The sequence below is a fragment of the Pleurodeles waltl genome, chromosome 10, assembly GCF_031143425.1.
Source record: "Pleurodeles waltl isolate 20211129_DDA chromosome 10, aPleWal1.hap1.20221129, whole genome shotgun sequence".
Classification (NCBI taxonomy): Eukaryota; Metazoa; Chordata; class Amphibia; order Caudata; family Salamandridae; genus Pleurodeles; species Pleurodeles waltl.
The window spans coordinates 202,228,062-202,255,205 of NC_090449.1; the positions used below are offsets into that span (position 1 = coordinate 202,228,062).

General features: G+C 43.5%; 1 protein-coding gene across 2 annotated transcripts in view; it reads right to left on the bottom strand.

Moving 5' to 3' along the window:
* Positions 1-27,144, bottom strand: part of SNX29 (sorting nexin 29) — a 1,353,458-nt gene that overhangs the window by 305,772 nt on the left and 1,020,542 nt on the right. For both annotated transcript variants that reach the window (XM_069210178.1, XM_069210180.1), the window contains one exon: positions 4,396-4,535. In XM_069210178.1, the coding sequence (XP_069066279.1) occupies positions 4,396-4,535 (140 nt within the window). The remainder of the gene's footprint in view (positions 1-4,395; positions 4,536-27,144) is intronic.

The following is a 27,144-nucleotide window of genomic DNA, read 5'->3' on the forward strand; positions in this document are numbered from 1 at the left end:
ATTCTGGCGGGCGGCGGAGGCCGCCCGCCAGAATTCCGCCCTCCATTATACCGCTCCGCGGTCAGAAGACCGCGGAGGGTATTATGAGTTTTTCCCTGGGCTGGCGGGCGGTCTCCAAAAGACCGCCCGCCAGCCCAGGGAAAAACTCCCTTCCCACGAGGATGCCGGCTCGTAATCGAGCCGGCGGAGTGGGAAGGTGCGACGTGTGCAGTGGCACCCGTCGCGTATTTCAGTGTCTGCAAGGCAGACACTGAAATACTTTGCGGGGCCCTCTTACGGGGGCCCCTGCCGTGCTCATGCCATTGGCATGGGCACGGCAGGGGCCCCCAGGGGCCCCGCGACCCCCCCTACCGCCATCCTGTTCATGGCGGCTTTCCCGCCATGAACAGGATGGCGGTAGGGGGGGTCAGAATCCCCTCGGCGGCGCAGCGAGCTGCGCCGCCTTGGAGGATTCTTAGGGGCAGCGGAAAACCGGCGGGAGACCGCCGGTTTTCCTGCACTGACCGCGGCCAAAGCGCCGCGGTCAGAATGCCCTGCGGGGCACCGCCGGCCTGTCGGCGGTGCTCCCGCCGACCCTGGACCCGGCGGTCTAAGACCGCCGGGGTCAGAATCACCCCCATGGTGTCCCTTTGCCTTATCTGAGCAGAAACTGGCTATATAAATAAACACATATTATCACAACATGTCTGACATTCGTAAAAAAAAAAATCTAAGCAATCAACAAAATAGGTCAACGTTACACTGCGAAAAAGCTTTAAAAATGGCAGTTAGAGTAGAAACAATCATATTGGACTTTTTTTTATTGTTATTATGACCGATATACCAAGTGAATAGTCGATCTGAGATTAAGTTAAACGGCTCATTTTTTGCCCAAAGGAACTGGAACAATAATTAACTTCGGAAGAAAGAAGAACAGGTAAGATGCCAAGACATTACGCATGTACATCATTACAACTGGTCTTTGCTCTCCGCACACACTTTAAAATCCACTAAAAGATATACGCGATGCAGGCACTGCAAGAGGTACGGCGCATTGGCTCAACAGCTGTAACTTTCTTGGTGCCAGCACAGAATCACTGGAGAACACTTCACACATTTTTATTTCAGGTAACTAAGCTGAACAACCCAAGAAGAATTTGCTCTCCATAATATCGGTTTTCTTCATGACAGTGAGGGAGTTTGTGTCATCTGGGATGATGACCCCACAGGAAGCATTACCTTCCGTGGCAGGGAGGAAGAAGATAATCACGGAACTGGCCTCTGTGACCTTTTCACTCTCAGATAGGGCTCCATTTTAATCAGATCAATTCCGCAAAGGAGTTCGTTTCCCTCTAAACAGCCAGACTCCCGCAAAAGAAATCCTGACGCCTATTTCTGCTCTTTGCCAGTAACCTCAATATGTCATGTCAAATTCTCTTTACTTTTGTGAAAAAAAGCAGAGACAATTAAAACAGGAAAAGGCCTGGGAGGAAATTTACTGGCATAGTTCCCATTTATGATACCACTCATTTGTAAGGACTGGACTGGAGAGAAAAAACGGACAGATGAAGCAACTGAAAATCAGCCTCTGACAAGATGCTAAAAGTATACAGGCAAGAAAACGACATACAGTTGTTAGTCTTCATAGCCAAACTTATTTACAGTCGGAAGTGTCCTCGTTTCTAGATTGCAAATACTTCAACAAGAAGCAAATATCCCAAGCAAGAAAAGTATCTTATTTTTAAATACCGTGACTGTGTTAGGAAGTATTTCTACTTGCAGAAAAAAAGGCTGATCAAACAAACATATCCAACCACGCTTCATGTAAACAATAAGAAAAATAAAACACACAATAATGATATAGTAAATGAATAACATCTTTCAGGGAAGCCAGCTTTCAAATTTCACTTGGCGGATGAAAGGGGCGATGAAATAGGCAGCATTTAGCTTTAAGGCTTGGCTTTGGCCACTTGTAATGGATGGCAGATACATTTGACGTAAAACCCCCTTTCTTCTGACAGAATCTGCACCTGGACCTTCTGTAAGGCTCAGAAGTGCAGGCCCTAAGGAAAGAATGGAAGAAAACGTGTAGGTAGAGAATACACAAGGCTTCAGAGAATAGTACCACGTGACCTTATCTCTTGGCTTGAATTAGGCCTTCACTGTGTCTCTCCTGGTAATCGGTGAAGTCTGAGCCAGTTAGGTCAGATTCATTATTATAGAACAATACAATGCCCGGAAAACATTCGGTAGGAGTTTTCTTACCACCATACTCTTAGATGAGCCATACCAAACCACAAGGAGTTCCAAGACACCTTCGAGAATTCAATTTGTGAACAGCGCAAGTTGCGAATACTTAGGAGACAGGAGAACAACACAGCCCACAAACTACTGGAACATAGTCTGGAAACTAAGAAGCCACATACAGGGACACATGAGGGAAACGAAAGGAGGAAAATAATAAAGGTGAGGGATGGGAAAAGCTGAGGAATGAAATAGAGCGAGAAGAACACATAGAACTTTATATTTTGTTTATACTACTACTGGCTAGCGTGATTTATAACAACCATTTAACTGTGATTCTTAGCGAGACCACTAACTAGGAAGTAATCCATCAAGAGCCAATGGATGGTTCTCCACAGCTGCCAAACCCTAGATTCTTTATGCAAACCGTCTTACAACAGGGAAACCATCGACTTGGTAACATTATTATTTTCCCTTGTCCTATTCCTCTAGCCTCCTGTGTGTCTGGTGGGTTGTAATGCCTCTTTTTCTGCACTTACAAGAGAACCTTTGGCTGACCTGCAGACTCCAAACCGACATGCACAAACAGCAACCCACTACCATCGGCATAGGCTAAATACTTAAGGCTTCATTATGAGTTTGGCGGGTGGCAGAGGCTGCCCGCCAAACTCTTTGGGCCAGAAAACCACCACTGGCCCTAATGTGAGTTTCCCACTGGGCCAGCAGGTGGAGAAAGCGTTGCCACCCACTGGTCCAGCGGGAAACTCACCACAACATTTCTGCTGGCTCGTATTCGAGCCAGCAGAAATGTTGCAGTGCATCGAGTGCGACAGCCCCTTCTCGCTTTTCACTGCCTGAAAAGCGCGAGAGGTTGTCCTTGGAGGCCCCTGCATTGTCCATGCCAAGTGCATGGGCAGGACACAGGGGTGTAATCCACAGGGCAGTGCTGCCCCTAGTGGATTAAGACCACCGGCACTGTGAGGCTGTCAGCTGGCCTAAAAGTGGTGGGTCCGACCGCCACAGTGAGTGTGGCGATCTTAAGACCACCACACTCGTAATGAGGGCCTTATTGTGCTAATGGATTGAATAACTTAAAAAAGGTTGCACATCTTTCCAGTCTACAATGCTTTGCAATTCTTAGGATTTACTTATCCAGTCCACTGACTGTAGCTTGGGTAATTAATTAATTGTCTTGCTAGAGTTAAATTTGTAGGTAAAATTATAGGTTCCCCAGCGGCATGTCCGTCTACTCTTTGGGGAAGTTAAAAACAACCACTGCTGCTAAGTAGCTCCATGTCAAGTGTGCCAGTCCTGGCTTTAATACCAAAGCAAGTTCATTTTGGGACATGCAATCTTGTTTATTTCATTGTACCTATGGGCTCAAACAGCTAAGCATGAAAAGTGCTGTTTGCTAATAAAACATATCTAAATTATCTAAAGGAGTTTCACATGATAAGAGCAAATTTGTTGGAAAAGGCACATGGACTGTGAACAAATCATCATATACAACACAGTTCTGCTAATATACTTTAAGTTGTCCTGAATTGATAGCTACATACACGATTGAGGCCAGGATAGTAAATATCCTGAAAATTCATATCAAAACAATTTTATATAACGATATCATCAGTCAATAAAATACTATTATTGATTCCGACTTAGTTACAATACATAAAAAAATAGCAATGGAAAATATAGGTAGCAAATAGGTGGCAACAAAGAATTGGTGCAAAATCGTGCACGGTGCACCAGTGAATCACACAACGCACCTTCTTAGAGGCACGCTCGCATCCTGGAAGCTTATGGTGAGAAATGTACCATTAGAGTCTTCATTTGAAAGATACCAACGAAAGAAATTCCTACTTGAAGTGTAAAGCTTGTTTTTTTAGTACAGTGCTATATAAAATGGCATAATAAGAGAACAGAGAGCAAACAGGAGATTTACTTTTAATAGCGTATTACTTTTCCTATGTACACGCAATCTTGAAGGAATAGGAATAAAACATATGGTGCCTGTATTACTTGTATCACAATGATGTTATATTATCTGACAAAGACCATAATGGATGCAAATGAACAGCTGTAATGCTTGTCTCATGAGGTTTGACAGTGGAGTGGGTTGTCTTATTTGCGTTTTATAGGGTTTAAAACATTTATTGAATAGTTACTTACATAAAGAATGGCATCAGCTTAATAAGGGTTTCTTTGTGGGGACTGCTTGTGAACTCTGGCACCGTTTGAATAATTTTGTTCATGACGCTTCGTAAATACATTTGCAGTTGTTTCCGTCGTTCCTCAACAAACTTGGCATCCTGGAGAAATTTAAAATATAAACAGGTAGCTAATGCTCATTGATCGTACAATATATGCACAAACACTTAAACGATTCTGTCCTCAAATGATTTTACATTTACTGCGTTTTTGTTTTAGCAAATTAAACCATGTATCGTTCAGGACCGTACAAGTAACTGTAATGGTTCAAAAGAAGGTTCACATTCCCAAGAGATCAAGAAAAGTTCACTCAGAAGAGATATTGGATTTATCAGCAACACAAAGTGCCATGCACTGGAACATTTCGACAAGCATTTGAAAGCAAACGAAGAACTAGAAAAAGAAGAAGAACAAGAAAAAGAAGAGGAAGAAGAAGAGGAGGACGAAAAGGAGGAAGAAGGAGAGAACTGAAGGGGAGGAGAGAGGGGAGTAAGAGGAGGGGAAGAACACGAGGAGAGGAAGATGAATTGAAGGAGAGACTGGAGGAGGTGGAGAGTGTGGAGTAACACAAGGAGGGAGGAGTAAAAGGAGGAAGAGGAAGAAGAGGATAGGAAAGAAGGAATGGAGGAGGAGGAGAGTAGGATGGAGGAGGCAGAAAGGAGGAAGACGAGTAGATACAGAGGAAGATGAAGTGGAGGAAGAAAAGAGGAGGAAGAAGAGGAGGAACAAGGGGGATAAGAATAAGAGGAACACGAAGAAGAGGCTGAAAAAAAGGAAGAGGAAGAGGACAACAACAACACCATAGTAATGCCAATCACATCAACACTACTACTACGACTAATATTATAATTATTATTATTATACAAATTATTAAAATACACTGCAACAAAAACAACATTCTGAGCACTGGATGTATGTTTAGAGTGTACACAAAAACAGATGTGTTTGTTGACCTCCAATTCATTTAAACCCTTTTCCTGCTATCAATTGAAGACAAAAGAACAGTCTCACAATAACCCAAATTAACTTCATACGTAGGCTCAAATCCAGCCAAGAAGAAAAGTTTTAGATGTTTTTGATGCACCCAGAAAAAGTTTGTGAAACTGTGAGAAACTGAGCTGTTGGTTGACTGGGGTATGAGCCCTGGTCAAGCAGCACCCACAATCCCTTCCAGAATGAACTGCAAAAATCACTAATTTAACAGGTGCTTAATTCTGGGTAGCTTGGAACTAAAAGCAGTCAGGCTAATCTTAGAGGCAATGTGTTAACTATTTATGCACTACATACACAGCAATAAAGTGAAAACACAACACAAGAACAATCCCAAACCAATTAAAAAAAATAGAGACAATTTAAATATATTATTTGACACTAAAACCATCAACATTCAATTAGCAGAACTGGAGTTCTGATTTCTAAAGTCTAAGGTTCAAAGTAGCAAGTCTTCAGTTTTGGAAAATGGCCACCTGGGCACCTTTAGCACCACAACCAAGTGTCCAGGAGGGAATGGAGATCAAGAACCAATCAGGCTGGATCCAGGTGCGGGTTCAAGATAGCAGGAGACTGTTATGTCTCTGTGGCTCTGAATAGACGGTCAGCCAAACTAGCCCTTGGAGTCACTTCTGAAGTCCTGGGAGCATGTGAAGATGCCGGGCTCCACAGCAGGGCTGGCCTCTGAAGGTTCAAAGCAGACTCCAGGCAGCAAAGCAGCCCTTCCAGGTACAGCAGTAGTCTGGTACAATGCACAGCAAGTCAAAGCAGCAGGCAGTGCTCTGAGAGTCCTTCCATAAATCCAGTAGTGAACTGAAGAGTGGGTCTGAGAGCCCAAGTTTTATAACTTTGTGCCCTGCTCCTAAAAGTTGGAAGAAGTTTCCTGAAGGGTTCTTTGATGTTCCAGGAGTTTCCTGCATCCCCTGCCCTGGCATGTAGCTGGCAGCACTAACATTATAGGGTTTTTAGGTGTATTGTGTGGTGGCAGAGCCCAGCCTAATTCAGGTGGAAGTGGGGCTGTGCTTAGCTCTGCCCCCCTATCAAGTCAGTTAATGGCCCATTCACGTCTGCTAATCCCACAACTGTGTGGCTGTCTTGGGTGAATTCACAAAGACTCAACTCTCAGCTATACCAAGTCATGTGACCTAAGGCAGGCTGCAGGCACAGAGGGCTAAGGGCACGAAAATGCCAACTTTCTAAAAGTGGCATTTTCAAAAATGTAATGCTAAATCCGACTTTACCATTAAAGTGGGTTTATCATTCCAAGTTCATAAATAACAAACATGAAATATCTACCACTTCTGGTTTAGGAATTAGAGCTTATTAAACATAATAAGGAATCCACAAAGTTGTTCTATGGGAGAGGTAGGCCTCACAGTAGTGAAAAACGAATTTTGGAGGTTTTCACTACTAGAACACGTAAAACTAAAAAGTACATGTCCTACCTTTTAATTACATAGCACTCTGACCTATTGGCTATCTAGGGCCTACCTTAGAGGTGACCTGTATGTAATAAAAGGGGAGTTTATGGCTTGGCAAGTGTGGTAAATGCCAAGTCAACATGGCAGTAGGACACTGCCTTCAGGCTGCAATAGCAGGCGTGGGACATGTTTTAAGGTGCTACTTAAGTGGGTGACACAATAAGTGATTCTGGTCCACTAGTAGTATTTAATTTACAGGCCCTGGGTATATGGTATACTATTCTACAAGGGACTTAAATGTAAATTAAATATACCTATCAGGTATATGCCAATCAAACCATGTTTTAAGGAGAGAGCACAAGCACTTTAGCACCGATTAGCAGTGGTAAAGTGCACATAGTCCTATGGCCAACAAGCACAAATCCAGCAACAAGTAGGAAGAGGAAGGCAACATGTTTGGGGGTGACCCTGAGAGAGGGCCATTTCCAAAAGAAACATATATAAATATATATAGCTAAAGAGTTTCTCTGTTGATTTCCCTTGGCACTTGTTAAGCGTCTGTTCCAGAGGCCCTTCTTTGGTCCTCTTTCGAGTGGCCTGCTAATTGTGGTGGGGCTGACCACAGCAGTTACTTGACCTGTCAGAATTATGAGATGGCTCTGCAGATCTCATGTTTTTCAATCTGGAGCCTCCACATGTGAAAATCGAGTGGAATTGCTAAGTGAATACTGAGGAGATCAAAGTAACAATGACAGAAACTATGCTCTGAATTAGCCATTTATCATTTCTAGGGGCCTCTAAAGGTTTCATGCATTCCACGCAGTAACCGTGCATCTGGAGTTACTGATGCACTCGGTATCAGTCACTTGAGATGCAGTTACCAGGCAAATTCCGAGGCAATCAGAAGGTGGCATTTTGGTGGATTTTTTCAGCTTTATTAAAAAAACAATTACAAAAGTGTCTACACCGGAGAGGACGACCTCACCGGGCACTCACCCATGTAAGAGTAAAGATGGACACCCTGACATTGCTAATGAATGAAAGCAACTGCCAGCACATTGATAAACACTGGATGCACAAGAAAGCCCGAAAGGTACAACAAACCGATAGTTCGCTGTGGTTGCATTAACATGATTAAGTTTTAGAACAATGGCGAACATGAGAGGACATTGTACCAAAACCAGTCTTTGTGGGGATTTGCACTGACATTTGTTTTCTGCACCTGTGGTAAGGCTAGAAGGATGACTTCAAACGGGACATGTCTTGATGGTTCTTGAGAAAAATCACCTCAAAGGAAGAACCAAGAAACTCATGGTGGCTCCAGATCCTTCATTTGAAGGGTCTATTAAAGAAAATAAATTATGTCACAGGCGCGTTATAATAGCTTTCAACATCACCTCTGGTGGTGTCATCAGACTCCGCAAACTATGCCGTTTGCTCCACATGGTGCTGGCGACATAATACAGCTGGGAAAAGATCTAAATCCAGCCAAGCCCTTGGGTAGGAGGTTCCTATAAGTAGTACAGAGGAACAAATATTTTGTTTTATAAAATGTGCACCCGTGGAGTGTCCTCCTTCCCAAGCAAAGCACACTTACTGAGAATGACCTTTTATTTTTCCTTGCAATGCTTTTCTGGCGATACACATACCTCTATTACCCTACCTGGGACTGATGAGTTGAGCAACATGCTCAAATGCTTGCCATGGCAAAAGAAGGCAGTTTTGGAAATGTAAGCAAGGAGAATCCTGACGTTTTTACAAAATCACAAACAAAAAACATGTAATCCTCTTGCTAAGGACAAACGTTTTGCAGCAACAAGAAATGGATAACAAATTTGACATTGTATTGAGCAAAAATATTGAAAGGGCCAAATGACTTTCTTGGACAACACTGCACACTATCATGGGGAAAAAATCTGAACTGTTGCCGGAGGGTAGAGTCTGTTGTGGTAACTTTTTAGCAGCTGGAAAACAATATGAAAGACTAAAGGCACTATTACATTAAAAGTCTTGTCTTACAAAAATACGGACTCCCAGACAGATGCTTGGGAAAATAATGAAGGTACATTTATAAAAATACTCATTGGTAGAGAAGCATAGTGGCCTTTTAAAACCATACATATAAAATATTCACTATTCTATATTTCTGCTGTTGTAACAAATTGATTTTTATTGTTAAAAACACAATAGATTTGGTGCTTAGTATTATATTTGCCATAAAATATACAATGAGAATCTGACTCAAAACGTCAAGGCAAAAGAAAGCATGGTTTACTTGAAAGAACAAAAGCCCTTCTACAAGTCAAACAATACTGCTTTTAAACAGTACCATATATCGCACCAACACCCAAAACAGTTCTGAATCATTTTAAACAGAGTTGGAACACAATGCTGCATTATTTACAACATTGACCCCCGTCGTGCTAAAAGTTAATATATATTTATTAATTAGATCCTAATGTCAGGACATCCCTACCACCTACGGGGCATCATAATGATGATAATATGTTCCGGCAAACTGCTTCCAAAAAACCCATACATTATTAATGAACTGTGTTTCTCATCAAAATAAGGGATATAAATAATACAACATTTTAGACTGTGCCTTTCTGGGGATTACTTAAATCCCCAGAGCCGTCGAAATGCTCTGGCATGTGTGCGATGCATTGTATGAGCTTTACTCTTGCTGTTGGGAAATGTAAACAGAAAAGTCTAGACAAATGATGCTCACACAAGTTAAGTATTGTCAGAATGGCTTACTTACCGAGAAACGAGGATACATTTTAGTGCACCATTTCCAAGATAACTCAGTACAAAAATAATACATGTTCATTCACATAATACAGTGGCTTAGAAATGGTGCCGTAAGCCATAATGCAGGAAGGGATACTTAGTACCCATTCCCTCGTTAGGTAATAAAAACAGGCAATGATTACGGTGCAAAGGGAATCTTCCACCTGTGCGTGCCGGTGTCCCTGCAACTGCTGCCCCTGCCCAATATACCCCCCTTAATTATTTTAAAACATATTTCCATAATACTTTCCAGAAACCTCCACTACTCTGTTAGCTTTACCTCTTCACACTACCTCAATATTGAGGGTGAACTAGTATGGGGGTTGCTAGACCTGGCATCCTTGGCATGGTTTCTCCTACCTTTTTACCTTCAGACTCCCTGCTTTTGTTGACTTCGTTTTTGCTGCTTTAGGATTCCGCACACTTTCCCACTGCTAACCAATGTTAATGTGCTTCTGCTTTTCCCCTAAAATGTGGTAACATTGGCTTATCCCCAATTGGCATATTCAATTTACTTAAGTCCTTAGCAGAGTGCACTACTTGTGCCCAGGGCCTGTAAATTAAATGCTACTAGACGGCCTGCAGCACAGAGTCCACCACCCACTTTAGCACTTTTAAACATGTCTCAGGCCTGCCACTTCAGAGCCTGTGTGTGCAGTTTTAAAATGCCATGTCTACCTGACAAAGTCAACCTTATGCCACGCCCAAACCTTCTTTTCTAATACATATAAATCACTCCTAAAGTAGGCCCCAGACAGCCCCAAGGGCAGGGTGCAGTGTATCTAAAACATTTGACATGCACTTTTTCGTTTTACATGTCCTAGTAGTGAAAAACTCTTAAAATCATTGTTCACTACTGCAAGGCCTATCACTCTCAGAGGAAAACATTGGAGTTACCTTAGCACCTTGTAAGCGTAATTTCTAAGTGGGAAGAGAGAACCCCTAAGTTTTGTGTCCCTGGAATCACAATTTAAAATCCTAACTTATGGTGAAGTCAGATTTTAAATAGCAATTCTGAAAACAACACTTTTAAAAAGTTATCATTTTCTTAGGTTGGCAATTTGGTGCCTATTGCCTATCTCTAACCACGTCTGGGGTAGTTGACAGTTGGGCTTTGTGTATTCCTCCTAGACAGCCACACACAATGGGAGCTATGTGACTTGTTAGGCCTTGATGGGCCATCCTGGGCAGGATAGGAGGGAGGAGCTTGGCACAGCCTCACTTACACCTGAATAGGCTATGTCCTGTCCACAAACAAAGGGCTGCATAACCCCCTGTGGTGAGTCTGGAGCCAAGGCAGGAAGGGCAGGGGGACTCAGTGCACTTCAAAGGCATGCCTTTGAAGTCTTCCCCACTTCAAAGGTCCAACTGGGTAAGCCCTTGACCTCTGACACAACTACTTCAGTACACTTCTGGACTTGTGGATACTCTGCCAGGAAGAGTGACTGCTGTGCTGCTGAAGGCCTGCCACTGCTGGACTGCTGTTTGCTGTACTCCTACTTTGCTGACCTGTGCCTACTGCACTCTTGCCTGGGAGTGAGAAGGATGGGACCGGAATCTCTCCACCCCAGAACCTAGAGTGCCTCTAAGGGCTAGTTGGCTGGTCTCCTGATCTGACATCTCAGGGACATAACAGACTTCCAACTGCCCTGCTCCTGCACCTGGACTCTGCCATCTGTGAGTTTGTCTTGCCAAGTGTTGCCACCTGAACTCCGCCATCTGTGAGTTTGTCCTGCCAGTGGTGCCACCTGGAATCTGCCATCCGTCAGTTTGTCCTGCCAAGTGGTGCCACCCCAGTCCCTGACCCTGAGAAGTGCTTGCTCCAGCAGAACCGATGCTTCTTCTGCTGAAGGATCAGAATAGCCGTATCGCTGCTGGTGCATGGAGGAAATCGACGCGCCACATCTACAGCGTGGGTCGGAACCAGTGCAACAAGAATTGCATCACCACTGTGCCTAACATCTCAAAGCCTGCGCATCGCCTTCGAAACCAACAATGGCTTGTTTTTCTCTGTGCAATTTTGTTGCATCCAAGCTGTCTGCACCCTTGACAACGATGCTGAAACTCTGCATTGCAGCCTCTTCATTCATCGGAGCTGGTGCTTTGCCTAGACTGCCCAACGCATCCTGAAGTCGACGCATTTGGAACTCACACCGCAGCTTCACCGCATCTCAGAACAGATACTTTGCCGTTGCTGAGTGAAGAAAAGTGACGCATCCCCTCTACTGCGTGGTTCAGAACCGATGCATTGTTGCGCAACCCGAACTTAAGATACTTTGGTTCAGAGGGCCCAACTGGTTCCCTACAGCCGGCCCATGCTCCACCATGGTCAGCCTGAACTTTTGACTTTGTCCCTTTCCGGTGCAACCAGATATCCCTGGTTGGCGCTTTTGGCTTCTAAGTACTATTTACAGTTTATTATTTAAAAATCATAACTCAAGTTCTACACTTTGGATTTTTGTCATTTTGGTCTTGTTTTATTTATTAAATTAAGTTCTATGTTTTTATGTTTAATTGTTTTTGGTGTGGGAACCTGTTTGTGTGGTGTTTTATTTTTTGAAGTGTTGCACAAATACTTTATAAATTGCCTTCAAGTTAAGCCTGACTGCTTTGTGCCAAGCTCCAGAGGGTGAGCACAGGATAATTTGTGGTTTGCTTCTGCCTTAATGTGACAAGAATTGTGGTTGCTGTTGCTGTTGAGCCGGGCTCACATCCCAGTCAACCAACAACTCAGTTTCTCACAGTGGTTTAGGAAACTGGGCTACTATTTGAGGGGCTGAAACCCTTTGCATGCAGCAACTACAATTCCTGTCAGGGTGAAGTCACAAGCAACCCTAAATTAACCTGTGCTTCACCCTCTGGTAGCTTGGCACAAAGCAGCCAGGCTTAACTTGGAGGCAATGAGTAAAATATGTGTGCAGCACAAACAGTAATAGAGAGCAAACACAATAAAAGAAAAAAACCCACACCAATTTAGAAAAACAGAGTACAATTTACTAAATCATTTGAGACCAAAATGACAAACATCCAATTAGTAGAACCGTAGATATCCAGTTTTAAAGATTTAAGTGAAAATAGTGCCTAAAAGCACAAAGCACCATCTGGGGTTATTTGGTCGCGCCAGACCGGAACAAAGTCACTGTAAGACCTGACAGCCTTAGGGTGGTCATCCCACAACTTTTTGCCTGCCTGCCTCCCTCAACTTTTCTGACACTGTTTTTGCTGGTTTTAGGACTCTGCACACTTTACCGCTGCTCCAGTGCTAAGGTTCATATGCTCTCTCACTTAAACATGGTAACATTGGTTCATCCCCAATTGGCATATTTGATTTACCCATAAGTCCCTAGTAAAGTGCACTACATGTATCTAGGGCCTGTAAATTCAATGCTACTAGCGGGCCTGCAGAACTGATTTTGTCACCCACATAAGTAGCCCCATATCCATGTCGAAGGCCTGCCATTGCAAGGCCTATGTGTGCAGCTTCACTGCCACTTCGACTTGGCATTTAAAAGTACTTGCCAAGCCTTAAGCTCCCCTTTCCTACATATGAGCCACTCCTAAGGTAGGCCCTATGTAACCCATAGGGCAGGGTGCTATGTAGGTAAAAGGCAGGATATGTACATATGTGTTTAATTTGTCCTGGTAGTGAAAAACTCCTAAATTAGTTTTCCACTACTGTGAGACCTGCTCCTTTCATAGACTAGCATTAGGTCTTCCCTCATAAACCTTTTGAGTGGTAGATTCTGATCTGAAAGGGATAACCAGGTCATATTTAGTATGGCCAAAATGGTAATGGAAAATCCTGCTTACTGGTGAGTTTGGGTTTTATATTACTATTTTAGAAATGGCACTTTTAGAAAGTGATCATTTCTATGCACTTAAAACCATCTGTGCCTTACAGCCTGTCTGCAATCAACATCTGGTCTATGCTGGTTGACAGCTCCCCTGTGCATTTCACTCAGACAACCACAAGACACTTCTGGACCTACACCTGCACCCTGTCAGAGGAGCTGCCTGGCTGCCCAAAGGACTCATCTAGACTGCCTTGATGAGAAGGACTGCTGCCCTGCTGTTGCTCTGCTGTCCTGCTGGCCTCTGACTTTGCTGAGAAGGACTCTGTCTTCCCCAAAAGTGCTCTCAAAGGGCTTGGATTGAGCTTGCCTCCTGTATTCTGAAGTCTCAGAGCCAAAAGACTTCATCTCTTGAGGAAACTCCTTGTGCGTCGAAAATCGACACACCGCCTGCCGAATTCGACATGAAGCCTGAATTGAGAGCAAGAAATTGCCGCAAAGCCGACTGGAACGACGCAGCCGGGACTGGAAATTTGATGCATCACCTGCCTTGCAATGAAAAAGTTGACGCATCGCCTACTGGATCGATGCAGCACCCATGCCTTCTTCCAGGACGTCAAGGATTTTTCCCACATCATCCCTGGGCGTCAAAATATCCCCACATCGCAGTGAGGAACCCAGACTGCACTCTGAAAAACGACACAAACCCCTAGCAGCGTAGAAAGAAACAACGCATTGTCTGTGCGGCGTCCGAACATTCAACACAACACCATATTTTTCCACACATCTCCTCCTCTGCGGTCTCCGTGCGTCGTTATTTTTGACGCATACTAGGTTCTGTGTGTAACAAAGAGACAACTGTTCATTTCCCAGTTTTAAGACCCTTTTAAATCTTTTAAAAGTGATATGTCAACTTGTGGTTTTTGGATCTTTGTCGTTTTGACCTTAATTTATTGGGATAAATATTATCTATTTTTCTATACCTGTGTGGTGTATTTTTGTAGTGTTCTCACTGTGTTACTGTATGATCTACTGCACACATACTTTACACATTGCCTTCTAAGTTAAGCCTGGCCGCTCAGTGCCAAGCTACCAGAGGGTGGGCACAGGATAATTTGGATTGTGTGTGACTTACCCTGATTGAGATTAGGGTCCCTACTTGGACAAAGGTGTATACCTCTGACAACTAGAGACCCCATTTCTAACAGTCACAAGTTCAGGCCGAACGCAATGGAATGTGGGTCAGATACAGGAACCAAGCTAGGCCTGCTGAACAAAGAACCTTAAATTCTGGTTGCAAACTGTTGGAAAATCCTGCATTGAGGACGAATCGCACAATGGCGGTTCCAGTGACCTGTGGTCAGTAATGCAAGGTCCTGCAGTGGGGATGCGTCACGCAGTGGGAGTTCCGATGGAGCGGGTTACGAGCCATGTAGTGCGAGGTCCTGCAAAGTCCCAGAGGAAGCTGTCGACAGAGGCTTGCAATGCAGTCCTTGGAGTAGAGCAGCATAGCAGTCCTTTTGAGTCTTCCAGAGGTCCAGAGGAGTACTGGAGTTTGGTCTGAGGCTCCAATATTAATACTTGGTGCTAGCTTCAAGTAGGAGAAGGTTCTGTAGGTTTCCACCGCAGGGGTGTTTGGAATTTCCTGCCTCCCTGTCCTGGCCACAGCTTGTTGGTGGCACAAAGACTAGTATCAAACCCCTTTTGAGTGTGCTTAGGCAGAGCCTTTGATATCTGCAAGTGTGGTAGGTGAAAGCTCCTCCCTCTCATCAAGCCCCTTAGAACAGATGCATGCCCTCATCTGCACAGCTCATCTTCAGCGCAGGACTTCAGAACGCTCGCAAACAGGAGCTAAGGTATTCTGTTCAGCAGGCCTAACTGGATCCCTGCAGCTGACCTGCACTTCGTCTCAGTCGGCTTGAACTTTTGACTTTCTTCCGGTCGACATGACCAGATATCCTCAGTGTGGCAAGCTGGCCCTTTATGTAGTATGTAAATACTGTGTAAAGGGTCCAGGGGTTGCTCAGTGAATGGACAGGGCTTGCTATGCAATCCCAAAGTGCCTTATTTAGGGCTAGTGTGGTCGGGCAGCCTTAAGCTTAACACAGAGGAGTGCAAGACATCTACAAATACACATGATAGTCAATGAATCAGATAATTGACTCCAAAAGGAGATCCACACCAATTTATAAAAGTAGCAAGTATATCTATATATATTTAGGCATCAGAGGAAAATCGTTCAGGTATGTACATTTTTAAACAGAAACACTGTGCAATTTATGAGTTCTGCAATGTTATCCTATTGTAGGAAATACGAGTTCTGCAAACGGGTAGAGTATAACAACTTACAAGACCAAACTCCAGGAGTTAAGAGAAGCAGTGGTCAAGGTCCAAGGCAGCACCAGCAGTACACCCTCAGTGACACAGGGGCAGCCAGGTGCAGGGTGCAAAACACTGTTGGGTGCCCAATGCGTTCCAATGGAGATTGGTCACTGCAAAACGAGGCTGCAGGTTCTGGCTAGGAGGCCAGTTGGGCTGATCCAATAGAAGGGCTCAAGCCTCACGATGCACAGGCAAATGTAGGCACCTCTGGTCCTCTTTCCATGGATCAGGAGCGAAAGGGGCAGAAGTGTCCTTAGGTGTTCAGTTTTCTTTACCGGAGCGACCGCGTTAGAGTGCAGCTGCGTGCGGAGACTGCAAGCATCGTTGGGAAGTCCAGGAGGGGTGAAACCACGATGGACTCAGACTCTAGAGGCCTATTTAACCTTGTTGGCACCAGTAGTCGACTAGAACTCGGGTCAGAGACGGCGGCTGCAATGGTGAATTCAGGTGGCAGGTTTTGGTAGTTCCAGAGGCTTCAGTGTCCCTTCTTTGGAGTTTGCTGGGGAACAGGTCCGCTGGTCGCAGGAGGTCTTGAGTTTTTTTCGAAGGCAGGCACTCCTCCCAGGTTTCTGGAGTCACAGCTGCAGGATGAGTCAGCTTTGGTCCAGATTTCGTGAGGGATGCAGACAGGACGGTGGGGTTGGTACTAGGTCAACTACTTCTTTTCTCCTCTTCTGCTTTCCCAGCTCTTCAGTGTACTTGGTCTTCATAGGTCATGGGGATCTTCTCCGGTGCCAGGAGCTCCTCTAAATACTTAATTTAGGGGTGTTAGGGGCATGTAGGGTAGTAGACAATGAGCTATTGACCCTTGGGGTCACTAAGCCCCCTATATGATCACCTCCTTTGGAAAGTGGGCATAACCCTGTCCCAGAATTCCTAGGTATGCCATCTCAAAGATTGTGTTCACCTCTTGCTTAGCTGACTTTAGGGATGGTACTAGCCTGGAGGCTACCATTTCACTAGTGACTTACAGAGGGTGCTAAAGGATTTGCCAATTGGGGAAAGGTCTGGGGTAAGAACACTGGCATTGGGTGAGGAAAAACTGAGAAGTTCATTACAGTGCCTTCGAGCCATGGAAACTTCAGAGGGCAGTAATAAATCATAACACCTCCTTTTGTACCATCCTTCCCTTCTTCTGGGGGCCTGGAAGAGCATTTCAGGCACACAGGGCCACTTGACGGGCGTCATTCATTAACAAGAACAAAGGTCAATCAAGGAATTTGTAAGAAATTGGGTCTCTTGATGGCAGATGTATGCACTCTGTCCAAGTAGGGACCAAAGCCTAGTCAAGGTGTAAGTCAGATGAGCAAGTTCCTTACCTTTGATATCGCTTTTTCTGGTGGACAGAGTATCTACCTGTGGATTCCTCACCTTTTGAATACTTCAAATGCACCAGAATTCAAAGGAAATATTTTCTTTCTAGCTCTTCACGTCGACGAGGACGTCACAACAGCACGGCTCTGCATGCAACTCTACCTGACGTCATTGGAGCCTTAAGAAGTCCTCGCCGGCATGCTGAGGTCAGTTTTTTTAACCGTGCCTTCGAGTCGAACGGGTGAACACCATCACAAGCACAACATGTGCAAACTCAATAAAAATTATTTCATTATTATAAATGTAAATGTAAATATATATATATATATATATATATATATATATATATATATATATATATATATATATATATATATATATATATATGTATACACACACACATCCCCATATAAACATACATTTTGAATACACAATTTTCTAGAAATACATATATACAATAAATACAACCAATTTAATTCTTGGCATAACCAGAAAGGCAACGGGGAGGCGGGTGGGACCGTGAGGAATCCAAAGGTAGATACTGTATCCACCAGAAAAAGCATTACTGAAGGAAAGTAACTTGTTCTTCTGATGGATACATATACCTGTGTCTCCCTCACCTTTTGAATAGAATCCCATAGTAGTCCTACACTCGGAGGTGGGTGCCTGTCTGGCTATACCAAGAAGTCCTGCAACATAGAACAGGCAAAATGGCCATCCCTCCTTTCTTCTGAGTCCAAGCAATAATGTTTAGGAAGGGGAGGAGGGTAAAAAGAAGGAAGGGTGATGGACTGCTCTAAATAGAAAGGAGTCACTATCGTTGGCAGGAAAGCCGCCCTGGTTCTCTAAACCACCTTGTTAGCATGGGAAGTGGTAAAAAGGGATTTCACACTTAGAGCTTGCAGCTCACTAAAACACCTAGCCGACATGATCGCGATAAGGAAAACAGTCAAACGTAAGGAATCTCATGGACAACTATGCCATGGATCAAACGGTAAACCCATCAAGTATGTTAAAACTAAATTTAAATCCCACTGAGAAATTATAAATGGAGTGGGAGGAATCCTATTAATCAAATCCTTAAGAAACCTTAGCACTATAGGGGACTTAAAAAAGAGGGTTGATCAGGTAAACATATAAAAGTCGACAGTGCAGATAGATAATCCTTCACTGTTGCAACTGCGCCAAGGAGAGAGCAAATTGTAAAACATTGGACTCGTGAGCCTTTAAAGGATCAATGTGTCTCTCCTCACACCATTTAACACATGTGATCCATCTACCAGCATAAACAGTTTTGGTGAAGTGTCACCTAGCTGATAATATAACATCCACCACTTCTGGGCAGAAGAGAAAAAGAATTCAGATTGCTCCGTTCAATCTCCAGGCATGTAGGTGCAGGCTCTGGAGGGGGAGGTGTAGAACTTGCCCCTGCAACTGCAAGAGGAGATCTGCCTTGTAAGGGAGACGGAGAAGAGGGAACAGCGAGAGTTGAAGGAGGTCTGTGTACCACACCCTTCTTGGTCACTCCAGGGCTATTAATATGACGTGAGCCAGGTCTTGGGGAATCTTCCTCAGAACCCAAGGAATCAAGGGTATGGGAGGAAACACGTAAAGCAGCCGGTTGTTCCAGCTCAACTGAAACGCGTCCCCCAATGCTTCCTGCATTGGATACTGGAGGCTGCAGAACGACGGGCAGTGTGCATTCTCCTGAGTGCAAACAGATCTATCTGAGGCATCCCCCACAACTGGAAGATGTGAAGAACCACTTCTGGATGGAGACGCCACTCATGGTGGGCTTACAAGTGCCGGCTCCAGAGTCCCTCAGCCTCTCTGCAGAGAAGGTACGAACCTACACCTCCCTGTTTGTTGATGTGCCACATCGGAATTGTGTTGTCTGTCAAGACTTGAACCGACTGACTAAAAATGGAAGGGAGGAAGACCTTGAGAGCCAGACATATCACCCGTAACTCCAACAGATTGATGCGAAACATCTGGTCTACTGGAGACCAAAGACCTTTGATCTCCAGATCCCGCAGAACGCTCCCCACCCTAGAGTTGAAGCATCCGTTATGACTGTGGTGACCGGAGGTGGAAGACAAAACGGCCTTCCCTGCGATAAGTTGCTGTCCACACTCCACCATCGAAGATCCGCTGCAGTGTCTCTGGAGACGTAATGGATTCCTTGAGATCCCCGTTGTGTTGAAACCACTGCTTGCGGAGGCACAACTGCAGAGCCCTCATATGTCAATGAGCGTGAGTGATCAGCAGAATACAGGATGGGAACAGACCGAGCAGGCGAAGGACCTTTAGGACAGGACCAACCAATCCATCCTGAAACATTGAAATCATAGCCTGTGTGTCCCGAATCCTCTGAGGAGGAGGGTAGGCATGATTCAAAGTTGTGTCCAGTACTGTCCCTATGAACAGGAGACGCTGAGAGGCCTCCAGGTGAGATTTGGGAACGTTCAACAAATAGGCCAGGTTGAACAACAACTGGGTTGTCATCTGCAAATGGTACAGCGCTAACTCTGAGGACTTGGCTTTGAGCAGCCAATTGTCCAGGTAAGTAAATACCGATATTCCCTTCCTTCTGAGATGTGCTGCAACCCCTGCCATCACCTTCGTGAAGACTCGAGGTGCGGAAGTAAGACCAAAAGGAAGGACTGCAAACTGGTAGTGCTGCGATCCTTCCATGTACCGGAGATACTTCCTGTGAGACTTCAGGAAGGGGATGTGAAAATACACATGCTACAAGTCGATAGAAACCATCAAGTCTTCCTTGTCCAGCGCTCAAAGCACCTGAGCTAGGGTCAGCATTTTGAACTTCTCCTGCTTGAGATACAAGTTCAAAATCCTCAGGTCTGTGATGGGCCTCAAACAACCATCCTTCTTTGGAATCAATAAATATCTTGAATAATATCTCTGACCCCTTTCCTGCTCCGGAACCAACTCCACTGCAAATTCTGTACCTGCTGCTGAAGCAAAAGCAAGTGCTCTTCTGAACATAAAGATTGTTGGGAAGGCAATGGAGGGGGAAACTCCCAAAAGGGAAGGGCATACCCATTTCCTACAATGTTCAGCCGTCACGAGTCTGATGTTATTAACTCCCACTCTTGAAGAAAATGAAATAACCTTCCCCCTACGGGCAACACAAGCTGCTGAAAGGGAGGAGAAGAAGGGCTGCTTTCCTGACAAATTCCCAGTGAAAGATGAAGAGGAGGAGAAGGAACAGGAGGAGGAGGAGGAGGAAGGTTGCTGGGTTGCACCATGTGTTCTAAGTCTTCCACGACCTCTGGAGGACCTGTAGAGGGGGTGGAAGGTTGTTGGCCCTGGAATTGCTGCCTCCCACGAAAGGCAGAGCTATGGCCAAACCCCGTAAACCTATGGAAATGTCTATATGTTGTGAAGACTGAAGATCTAAAGACTTAGCAGTGGTTTTGCTGACCTTGAACCTTGCAAGGGCAGAGTCAGCTTTTTCCCAGAACTTTCTCAGAACTTAATGACAGATATAGACAAATTAAGATCTATTATACGTCCAACTGATTTAGAAATTTGTGCACTTAGTATGATTCCTTCTACTTAGATGCTTGAATAGAACAACTATTTTAGGACTAAAGCCCTTTGCACATTGCATCTTTGCTATTTGAGATAATCTCCTATGATATTTGGGCAACCTAATTTTCAGCTAGATCTTTTCAGGTAATACATTAACCAACTATTCAGGACATTTGCTACATAAAGTCCAGCATTATGGTACCACCATAAAGGGTCACATGAAGGTGCCAGATTGTTGTTAGATGGAAAAATGTCCCAAAACAGCAAAACATCACTTTGGCAGAGGTTCTGAAAATCCAGTCACTTGTCCTGTGCCCATTAATAGAGAATTATTCTTGATGTACTGCTCAAGGCAATTTTGGTCTGTATTGTGGTTTACTGTTTTCGCTTGATTTGCTAATTAGGCATCAAGTGTAAACAAATCTAAATGCCTGACACTTATGTAGCTATAGGCATTTTGATCTCTCTGCTCCCAAAATGATCTGCACCATTTAGGGAGTAGAGAGATTCGTAAAGCTACACGCCACCCCTGCATGTTTACATAGTGATGGTTTCCAGGACTGTCAACTATCGGCTGCGCTACTGGTTATGATTACCACTCCTGAAACACTTCAATTGCTTCTGTAATAAAAGTAAGTTTGTGTTTCTTCAAGCCACTGAGGTTTTGTATTTATCAAGGTAATGTTGTGTATTCCATTATTACCTACTCAAAATAGACATTGTCCTGACAGGCCCTTCTAGTTGCAGGGACATGGAGGGTTTGTAAGATGTCCAAGAACCAGAGGTACACAGAACCAAGTACTGAGCTGCACCTTACAATGGTTATTCATTGTACATGGAGTATAGAGCATTTCATATGGTAAAATATAAAGAGTGAAAATGGGTAGTAAGAAAATCTGTGTATTTCTAAAATAGACACCAGATACAGAGTTTCGAAGCAGTGGTTATTTTAACATCTCTGAATTTGTGGGTACCCAAACTCTATCTGGATTCAGACAATATTTGTTTTAAAATGTCTTCTTTCTTACACACTGGTCTTACATTTGGAAGGCACAATGAAGATAAAACCAACTGGTAATAACAAATGGTCTACTGTGTTCCTGCATGTCTCCCTGTAATGATAGATTACTTGTGTAGGTAAGCATAGTGCCCGCACCAGGAAAGGGCCCAAAATACACCACAGACGCATCACATTTTTCAACAGAAAATTGAATGTGGGTAACTGTGGATTTTGTTTTTTAAACTTGACACCTACGGGAATCCAGGATGGGTGGTTTGCATAACTTTCACCAGGGCTTCTTACACAGAAGCCATTGCACATCTCAAACTTTGACTAAAAACCCATTTTCCTCACATTTCCGTGGGCAAAAATTCTGTAATCTGTGGGTGCCACAACATTCCTGCCAATCAGCATCCCCCCAAGTCTCAAGATAAAAACGGTACCTCATTTGTGTGGGTGGGTCTAGTTTCCACAATAGGAAAGAACCCACATCGTACCATAGACACAGCACTGTTTTCTATGGAAAACTGATCTTTTTTCGGAATGTGAGTTGCTGTGAATTTTGGGTCTGACCTCAGCCGGCACCTAGCAAAACCTAGAAAACCTGTACAATTTTGAAAATTAGACACATAGGGAAATCCAGGGTTGGTTGACTTGTGTGGCTCTTACCCAGTTTTCTTATCCAGAAGGCCCTCCAAGACTCAATCTTTGTCTAAAAAGACATATATTCTACTCACATATGTGAGGAAAACTTCTGAAACCTACGCTGAGCCACAAATCTCCTGCCACCCAGCATTCTCCATAGTCTCACAATAAACATGGTACCTCACTTGTCTGGGTAGGCTTAGTACCTGAAACAATAAAGGGCCCTTTAACAAAACATAGACACATCACAGTTTTTAACTGAAAACTGATCCTTATTTTGCAATGTGGAAGGTTGTGGATTTTGGGCAGTAGCAATTTTCGGGATCCCTGTGAACTCTAGAAGTTTGTATCACAGAAATGCAAGGAAAATGTGTGATTTTAGGCAGAGTTTAGGGTATGCAGAGCATTGTGGACAAGAAAGCATCATGGGTCCCACACAAGGCATACTATCCTAGACTCCCCTCGGTAACTAGGTTTTAAAAATGTCTGGATATGGTAGATTTTCCTTGATAGCAGCCCACCCGGCCTCAAAATGTATAACAGTTGCAAGTGGGACGATATGAGGGATTTAGCCCCACTCTCTTGGCCCATGTGTAAAAACAACACCCAAAATAATCAAATGTCCTTTCGTTTGCCATTGGGATGGGATATTTTAAACCACAGGGGAGCAAAAAGACTATTGAGTCTTTTTGGGTGAAGGTGGGGCCTGATGTCAGAATGGGCCAGAATCACACCATTAATTTATTTAAAAATATTTCTACCATTGTCGTAAAAATAGATGTGTTTGACCACTGACTTTGTGTTGCACCACTTTGCATATTAGTTGTTCAGTGTTCACCAGTTGCAGATTACATGTTGTATTCAGTTTAGCTGCCTAATGGCTTTATCGTGGCGTTAAACATTGCAGTTGAGACATTGCAGTTGAGCTGTGTTTTTCCACATGGTAAACTAAGCTTGTTTCTTCATATTTTCTCTCACCGAACACAAACAGTTCATGATAAGAAAGTACATATTTTTTGTTTTCTTCAGTGCAGGGAAAGGTGCAGCCTTGGAAGGAGAGCCTTGAAATGCTGGCCAGTTTTCAATGTTTTTCTTCCAACTCTGACCTACAGTAGCCAGCATGTTTATATATTTCCATCTGAGAGGGGAGGTCCTTTCAGAAGACTCTTACCATGGTTGATTAAGCTATAAAGAGGTTGCCCTGCTCAGTAGCGAGGGAATTTCCATGACCTCGGTCAGGATTAGACATCGAATGCCTGACACACACACTTGTCCTGTGAGGGTGGATATCTCTTTCTCGCAGTTGAATGGTAATAAACAAAAAAAAGGGGTTGGAGGTTGGAAGTGCACGATTTAAAAGTGTAAATATTTTTTTATTTAGAGAATTAAGGGAAGCACCGCAAACAATGTTTGAAAATGCATGTGAAATTAAACTGCCTTATTGTGTTGTGCCAAACATGTTTTCTTGTTTATAAGGACTTTCTAAGTTTTGGGATGGGTGCTTGGATAAAACTAAAGTGTTTTCATATTTAGAAAAGGTGCTTTTTGAAAGGAATGATGTCCCTTTTGTTCTTGACAGAAGGGTTTGGATACTTTTGTCTGCTTACAGAAAAATGCATGAGAGATGTAAACAGTTAGAATATGAAAATAAGAATTTACGTGAGCAAATTAGCCAGAACAAATTATCGCAAGATAAAACTGAAATTTACAAAGCTGTTACAGGAGAATCTGGCTTTTCACGTTCCATTAATGAGGAGGTTAAAAAGGGTGGGGGGCCAGTGTGAGCCTCATAAGCAGAGCGTAGGTCTCCGTGCGCAGAGTAGCCAACAGTTTTTGGCAGGAGTTGAAATGCATTCTTTAAAAGATTACACTGAGAGAGAAGTTGACGATGTTACCAGTATATTCAGACCACCTTTGCAGAGTACGATGTGTACAATTAATTCAGACAAGACACAGGTACTGTCGCAAAATGTGCAGTTTCTGGGAAGTCAATGGAATCCAGAACATAGAGAGATGTTGTTACAGGTAAAACAAAAGATTTAGAGTTTCTTACTAATTGCACTAAGCAAGAGACACAGAGTTTCATGAAATTGTTTGATTTTGGAAACATTATAGCCCTCATCTGAGTAAAATCCTAACACTTTGGTACAAAGTAACTAGGAAAAAACATGAGTTTGAATGGAGTAAGGAGCAGCTGTGTGCTTTTGATTTGGCAAATGAAATAATTCCACAGATTTTAGACTTGTGTACAGTGCAAGAGGGAAACATTGAGTTACATGTAACTGTTCAGAGACAATATGCAAACTGGAGTATGTGGCAGAAACAGGGGAGGACAAGGGTGCACCAGGGCTTTGAACTAGAAAACTACTTGACTCTGGGGAGCGCTATACTCCTTTGAAAAACAGCTTTTGACTTGTTTTTGGGCTCTAGTGAATACTGAGCAAATCACACTAAATTATGATGTAATTCTGAAACCTGAAATATCAATCATGCAGTGGGTGATGAGTTCACCTAAATCTTACCGTATAGGACATGCACACGAGGATAGTATCATACTTTGGATCTGAAGACAGGGCTCGAGTAGGACAGACAGGGACTGCAGCCCTACATGAACAAGTGTCACAAGCCCCTGTAAAGGATGAGGAGAGAGTGCAGAAGGTACCACAGGTAAAAGAGTCACCAGTGAAGTGGAGTGCACCATTTGAATTCTTGTCCATTGAGGATAGAAAGCATGTTTGTTTTACTAATGCAGAAGTGTCAACCCAGAATTCTGACTTGGTGGGGATGGCTAAGTGGGCGCACCAGAAATGTGAACACCTGTGAGAAAAAGCCACTTACAGGTGGACAGAGATTAGAGAGATGCACATTCCCCTAGATTTGATAAAAACTGTGATTTTGCAATATTCTATTTGTCAGCACACACAACAGAGATCTGTCCCACAAACAGTCAAAGATCAGTTGGGGAGAGGAAAGTTACCAGGACAGATATGGCAAATTGATTACATTGGACCACTACCGATTAGTAGCGGGGTCAATATGCCTGCACCGTAGTGGACACTTATTCTGGAGACTTGATTTCTGTCCCTTGCGAAGGTGCTACTCAGCACAATACTATCAGAACTCTGGACTTGTTAATGTTATGCTATGGAGTACCACTTCAGATCCAGAGTGACAATGGGTCACATTTCAAAGGCAAATTGGTACAGGACTACTGTTCACAGCACAATACTGAGTGGATATATAACATATTCCTTATTATCCACAGGCCTCAGGACTGATTGAGAGAATGAATGGTTTACTGAAAGCTCAATTGCGAAAATTATCTGATGTAACTTTGAAAAACTGGAGAGAGCATTTAAATGAAGCCCTCCAGATTCTGAACAATAGACCATTAACAAATGCTGAAATACCTTTGATGTGAATGTTAACTCCAGCTTTGCAAATACAACCACATATGGCCACCAATACCATCACATACTGGGAAATAAACCTGGAGCGTTAGCCCCCTACAGAGCCACACCCGGATCTGCAGGTCTTACATGCTTTACAAGCTTACAGACTAAAATCCCTAGACATAGCGTGGTATGAAACAAGTGTTGGAGTACAGATTCCCCCAGAGCATTTTGTATTGATTGCTCCCAGATCTGTCTTGGCCCTTAAAGGTATTCAAATATTAGGGGGAGTGATTGATGCAGATTACCAAGGAGAAATCAAAGTTATTTTGTTAAATAGTGGAGAAGTTTACTTATTTATTCAAATTGGAGACAGAATTGTCCAACTTGGCATAAGTGCAGTGTATGGAGGTTTGGTAAGGAAGGGGGCTGCCCCAGCCCTTCTGACAGTGCAAGGAAAGGGAAATTCAGCAGATAAAAACCTCAGTGCCAATGTGTGGGTTGAATCCCCAAATGGCCCTCCAGAACCTGCAGAAATTATAGCAAAGGGCCCCAATAACGTCCTGCTGATTATCAAACAAGGAAAGGAAAAAGGAGAGCACATTTTAGATGACAAATGTTATTTGCAAGAAGAGTCATACTTGTTTCTTTTGCAGATCCTACTACGACTTGCCACTGACCATGAGTGTGCTGTGTGGTCTCCCTTCAGGCGTTTGCGTGTGGGGTCAGGGGAGGGACGCACCCCCAATCTGAACCTGATTGATAACCTAGTTGCAACGTTCCTGCTGCTTTTAAAGTACAAAACCTATGGATCCATTTTGCGCAAATTGCGTCATTGATTCACGTTCTGCATGGGATCAATATAGAGTACCATGGATGTTCTGTCAACTTGTTTGAGTACATTCTTCCACTGGAACTAACCCATGGCTTGTTATCATCTGATGACTGTTGCCAGTCTCATTAAGCAAAATTACCAGTTGGCTGGCTGTTTTCATGTGGAAACCTGACTTCCACTTTCATTCCAGTAAACCTTTCAAGTGGACCGTGTACCTTTACATGATTAGAACTCATGATGTTTCCATCTAATTCTACACCAACTTGCTATCCTAGAGACACTATTCAATCAGTTATTATCCCAATGAGAGTATATAAGCTTCAGTCTTTTCATTGTAGGTGTGTCTGTTTATAAGATCAATACGTTAATCCTCTCCCATTGCTTTAGTGATTGCTTTTATTCTTGCATTATGTTTCTGTATACACTGCAAACCTGATTTGCTTATGATGTTTTCTTTTTTTTTTAAATAATAGAAAAGTACACAAAGTCATTGGTCAGAGGGTGGAAATGTGGTAAAAATAGATGTGTTTGACCACTTTGTGGTTGGACCACTTTGCATTTTAGTTGTTCAGTGTTCACCAGTTGCAGATTA